This window comes from Pararge aegeria, chromosome 23, assembly GCF_905163445.1.
Source record: "Pararge aegeria chromosome 23, ilParAegt1.1, whole genome shotgun sequence".
NCBI lineage: Eukaryota > Metazoa > Arthropoda > Insecta > Lepidoptera > Nymphalidae > Pararge > Pararge aegeria.
In genome coordinates, this window is record NC_053202.1 from 8,042,207 (window position 1) to 8,048,109 (window position 5,903).

The following is a 5,903-nucleotide window of genomic DNA, read 5'->3' on the forward strand; positions in this document are numbered from 1 at the left end:
GCGGGTGCGGTTGGATGTGCTCGGAGCCGGTCGGATGCGCTCGGAGTCGGGTGGATACACTACAAAGGCAGTGCCAGTATTCCGCGCAGTCTAAGTTTTGTTTTCGGTGTGTTAACGTGTGCTTTTCGAAACATGGATTTAGATAGCTCCGACGAAGAAATATATTTGTTAGCAAGATTACTTGAAATAGAACATAGGAAACGTAAGCGCAAGCGGAAACAAATATGGGTAAAACATATTTGGAAAAACAGACTAATCCATGGGGAGTTTCACACCATTTTCGAGGAATTGAAGAGAGATAGCCTAAAATTTTATGAGTATTATCGTATGGAATATTGGCAATTTTTGAAATTGACAGATTTGTTAAGAGTACATATAACAAAAAAGACTACAAATTATCGTTGCACCATTACAGCCGAAGAAAGGTTAACGGTAACTTTAAGGTAAATAAAAAACAATTATTTATACTAATCATGTTATTTAGATCACAAAATCACAGCCCTCCATTTATTAAGCATTGTTTACGTTAATGAAATGTAAATTACTTATACTAATCATGTTAAATAACACAAACATCTAAATAGATCACAAAATCACAGCCCTCCATTTATTAAGCATTATTTACGTTAATGAAATGTAATTAAATAGTACAGATTTGTGTGTGTTTAATTATTATTATTATAATTATTATTGTTTTTGATTGTTTATTATTTTGTATTTTGTGTGCTGGTATTGTACCCGTAAGTAGTCTGATCTGGATAGTTTTGAGGAATATAGGTTTCGTTTGACACTAGGTAAGTAGATTGATTAGTCGATGGCGGTGAATTTATAGACAAAGAATAATTCAAATCTGTACTATTTTCATACAGACTTAATTCAGCTTCATTAACAATGTTAAACACGCGCCTTTTAATTCGTGCTTGGACTTCTTTTGGGAATGTTTCCACTGTATCTGACATAGACAAAAAAAAATTACGTAATGCCTTGTCACGGGGTGTAGTATTTCTTTTTTCTTCAAGATACTCTTCGAAAACCGTAGCAACATCTTTGCTTAAGCGTGGTCTCTTTTTCGAGCCAGAAGTACTTGCAAGCGATTCAACTTCAGAATGGTCAGAACGTTTAGATGATGTCGATGGTGGTGGTATTGGTGTGCCAGGCTCTGAATCATCCGATGATAATGTTACATTAGATATTTGGTTTCGATTGCGAAAAAATGGTATTATAAAAGAAAGTTCTTTTTCAAATTTTATCAATTTGGACGTAGTTGCACCATCGCCACTCTTGCCTTTTCGGTTATAATAGGCTTTTCTGAAGTTATCTCGCAGTTTCTTCCAACGATCCTGGCACTGCGTCACTGGAAAGAACAGAAATGAAAAATTAATAACATAACTCTTTTTTATTTTATAGTTCGTTTTGGTACGGCAGTCTTATATTTCTATTTTGTGTGTTTGTTTTATTTTTACAGATTCCTCATCACTGGTTGCAGTTTCAAAAACTTGTCATTTAATTTTCGAATGGGAATTTCTACAGTTCATTCAATTATTCATGAGACAATCAGAGTAATTTGTGATGTTTTGATGCCCATAGTTATGCAGATGCCAGATGAAGAAATGTGGAAAAAGGTTTCACGTGATTTCTTTAATATTTGGAATTTTCCTAACTGTTTGGGCGCTATAGACGGAAAGCATGTCAATATACAGGCACCAGATAATAGTGGAAGCTTATACTATAATTATAAAAACTTTTTCAGTACAGTGTTACTAGCTGTGGTCGACGCGAAATACAGTTTTTTAATTGTTGATGTCGGATCATATGGTAAAAATAGCGACGGCGGAATTTTACAGAATTCAAAATTTTGGAAAAAACTCAACACCAATAAGTTAAAGCTGCCCCCAAATAAACCTCTACCTAGTACCACTGAAAGCTTACCACATGTTTTTATAGGAGACGAGGCATTTCCTTTGAGCAATAATATATTGCGGCCGTATCCAAGAGAACAAGCAAGAACAGAATTATCAAAAAAAGTATTTAATCTGCGTTTAAGCAGGGCAAGAAAAGTCGTAGAATGTGCATTTGGAATGCTAACTCAAAGATTTGAAATTTATCAAAAACGAATGAAAATTCAGCCGAAGTACTGTGATTTAATTATATTAGCAACTACATGTTTACATAATTTTTTAATAGAAAATCGGACGCCAGGACAAGAGAATGAATTTCACAGCAATATAAATTTATTAACAGCAATAACAGACAATAATAATGAAAACAGTTCTAATAGCGACGCAGTTCTAACCACAAGGAATAAATTTAAGGATTATTTTTCATCAAGTGGTGCTTTAGATTGGCAAGATCAAGTGGCTACGCGAGTTTCTTAAGTTATATTTAATAAAAATTGTCTACTACATAAGTATATTCTAACGATCAGATACTCAAACGAGTTTTTAAAGTAAGGGCGCATTTAAACTCATGTTATTCCTATTTTGACTTTGAATCTAACACGTCGCAGCACGAGTTTAAGAAGCCCTTGCTTTAAAATTCGTTTGAGTATCTGGGGGTAGGTGTAAAACAATGAAAACCTTACTTACCACTTATTCCGAGACATTTGCTAATTTCCTCCCATGCATTGTCTTTCATTATCCGATCGCTATATGATGGCTTGGTTATGTCAAATAAACACTCATATTTTGACACGAGTATTATTAATTTTTCATCATTCATCTTTTCGTACAAGTACGCACAACTATTACGTTCAAATGTTGCTATCAAAATGGCGGTCGGCGCGGCCGCAGCGGGCACGCAATCGGAGCCGATCGGCTACGCGATAGAGAAAGAGCACGCAATCGGAGCCCATCGGCTGCGCGAGCGAGAAAGAGCACGCAATCGGAGCCGACAGGCTGCGCAAGCGAGAAAGAGCACGCAATCAGAGCCGATCGGCTGCGCGAGCGAGAAAGAGCACGCAAGCGGAGCCGGTCGGCTCCTTTTATTACTTCACACGAAGCGCGTTCAGGCATTTTTAATGACAAAAAAGGTGCAAATGCAAAAATAAACTTTACTACAATCACTCAAAACACTGTTTCCAACGTGATAAAAATCTGCTCTCCTCTCCGAGCCGGTCTGTGTGAACGGACCCTAAAACTCTTAAGAGTTTATGTTTATGTTTTACACCTTTTTAATAAAAAACTTTTGTATTTTTTGATTAAATAAATAAAATAATAATATTGCAAAATTGTTATCAAACAGCTATATAAATCGTGTTGTGTGAAAAGAACACTATAAGTATATTTCATAAACCTGACCTGAGGATGTGAGGTCAATTTCATGCTCGTGTCGATACTACAATTCCTTTTCTTTCATATAGTAAGGCGATTTTCACTCTTTGTTTGCATATTTTCTCCGTATTTGTTATGCAGGGTAACTTTTTGACGCGGGTAAAGTATGACAGTTATCCTAACTTATCATGACGAAACGATTTTTCTTAGACATCCAATAACAGTTCATTGAACGTAATATAAAAACATTAAAGATTACTTTTTCGAGAAATATTCACAGTTACTCGTAAAACAAAAAAAATCGAGAAAAATCCTAATACTGTAAGAGTTACATTAAAAAATTAGGGTAGGCAATGCTTTTGCGCATTTATAAAGTGCACGCCACTGGCCTTACCTTCTGTGTCCTCCTGAATGAATGAATAAATGAATATTCTTTTATTGAACCGCACAAAAAAATAAAAAATTGAAAGAAAGGGTATACTTTTTCCTGCAGAACACAAAGGAAGTTTAAAGGAAAACAGGCAGTAGAGTTCTCTGTGCTACTACTACTACTACTACTACTACTATGTAGTGAAGCGGTGATAGCCAGTGGGTAGGAATTCAAATTCACTTTCAAGAGGGCGGGTTCGAATCCCAATCCCTCTAACTTTTACTTTTGCAATAAGTTCTAATAGAATGAAATTAAAAAAAAAAGGTTTATTCTGTTAAAATATTATTAGCTATAATATATACTTAATGTTCACGTTTCTTTCGGTTATTTATTAGGTACCAATAATGAGCTCAAATAATATTTAAAAGAAAAATAAAATATATTTTGATACAGAATAATGCCGTATTAAAATACATTTTCTTACAGTAAATAAGTACCTAATTTGTTTAAGCAACAGATGTAAAAGAAAATCTAAGAAAAGCGTGCTTTTGATATGAACCACATTATGGTAAGTATCAAGACTGTAATGCATTATTTGGAGAATATATTGCCCGATTAAAGAATTGTTGCCCCGATCCGGGAATGGAACCTAAAACCTTGGTCTATAATTACATATGCTTACCACTACACTATCGGGACAGTTCTTATTAATACTTTAAAAAAGTCCCTACTCCGTCTGCAGTCTGCGTCCGAACTGCAGTTCAACGGGGATTCACTTTATCGCAAACTGAGAATGATCCCGTCGTTGACCACGCGACCTTTTAGTAAAACAACCGTGCAAAAACAACTCTGAAACTAAACAACATCATTTATCAGCTCTTATGTCCTACGACGTAGAGATCAATTTTAGCCTTATATAGTTTAGCAACCGCACGCATATTTTGGCCAATTTCCTACTATTTAAAACGTGGACATCAGTTCTAGTGTCATTCACATTTCATCGTCTTCTGGAATCGTTACGTAAGCTAGAATTTACAGTTACGTAAAATGGACTTTTCAAAGATCTTTTTCTTCGTTTTCGCCTGCCTTTTGGCTTTAACATCCGTGTCTGCGGCACCCAGTCCCAAATGGAAGATTTTCAAGAGAATTGTAAGTAGTTTTTTTTTTTTTAATCTGAATTAACTACCGATTTTTTGTGATGATGAAATTATGAAGCTATGAATTTGCAGCGACTTAGTTCTGTCTCTACACAAGACCTTGCTTAAATCCTCGTAATGATTAAGGGCCGTATTAGTAAACGGACATCAAGCTTATGATGTCTCCTTAAAGAACTTCCTGAGACCCGCATTGAGATTAAGGCAGGTTTTATAAGCAGACCTGGAGGCTTACAACAGGTCCTCAAATATCAGACTACTTTTGGCTTTTATTTACACGTTGTATATTTGAAACAACAGGTCTTCTTTAAACCTTAAGACAGAAATGACAGAAACCATAGACGTTTGGAACTTCCTCGTAAAGTTAATAGATACTTAATAATATTTTTGTTTCACAGGAGAAAGTCGGCAGAAATGTAAGGGACGGACTTATAAAAGCTGGCCCAGCTGTTCAGGTCGCAGGTCAAGCCGCGACAATCTACAAAGGATAAACAATCTTAATACATAGAACAAATAAAGTTTATTTTAATTATCATTAATCCATCGATCCAACAACCATTGATAAAAGAAAACTACTCTTATTTGAATTGTAATAATGACCAATTTAGCATAATTTCACTAGTCTTATGTATAAGTTGTATTACTAAGATGTAAATAAATATTTATTCATTTTACTTTTATCGTTTTAATACCTTCTTATACCTTAAGAGTTGTATTTTTAATAACATCTATTTATTAAGCAAGATGACATGGCGGTGCCGATTCGGCTGAGCACAAATCTCTAAGCTAGCTAAACTAAATTGTCAAGTCTAATAATAGAGCTGTGTTATAATTGGAAACATTCATTGTGTTATAATTGGAAAAGGAAAGCACTATTTTACTATTTAGACTTGTCGTTATTTTAATTAAAGCATTTATGTAAAACCGAATTGGTAACAATTATGCCAATTCTGCTGTCAGCATCATCATTTTAACACATTCTCGGCCCACTATTAGGGCAGGGGTCTCCTCTGACAATGAGAAGGGGTTAAGGCCGTAGTCCACCACGCTGGCCCAGTGCGGATTGGAGGACTCCACACACCTTTTAAATATTATGGAGCACTCAGGCAT

The 5,903-nt window shown here is 35.2% G+C and overlaps 1 protein-coding gene and 1 long non-coding RNA gene across 2 annotated transcripts; one reads left to right on the forward strand and one right to left on the reverse strand.

The window, feature by feature from the left end:
- Positions 1 to 441: 441 nt before the first annotated feature.
- On the reverse strand, positions 442 to 3,073 carry LOC120634177. The gene is made up of 2 exons (XM_039904610.1): positions 2,586 to 3,073; positions 442 to 1,354 (listed from the first exon to the last, which is right to left on the reverse strand). Exons 1-2 carry the CDS (start codon positions 2,716 to 2,718, stop codon positions 708 to 710), a joined length of 780 nt encoding a protein of 259 aa, XP_039760544.1. The 5' UTR covers positions 2,719 to 3,073; the 3' UTR covers positions 442 to 707.
- A 1,577-nt stretch (positions 3,074 to 4,650) lies between these two features.
- Positions 4,651 to 5,281, forward strand: LOC120634178. The gene is made up of 2 exons (XR_005659233.1): positions 4,651 to 4,788; positions 5,192 to 5,281. It is a non-coding gene; the product is annotated as an uncharacterized LOC120634178 (long non-coding RNA).
- The last annotated feature ends 622 nt before the right edge of the window (positions 5,282 to 5,903 follow it).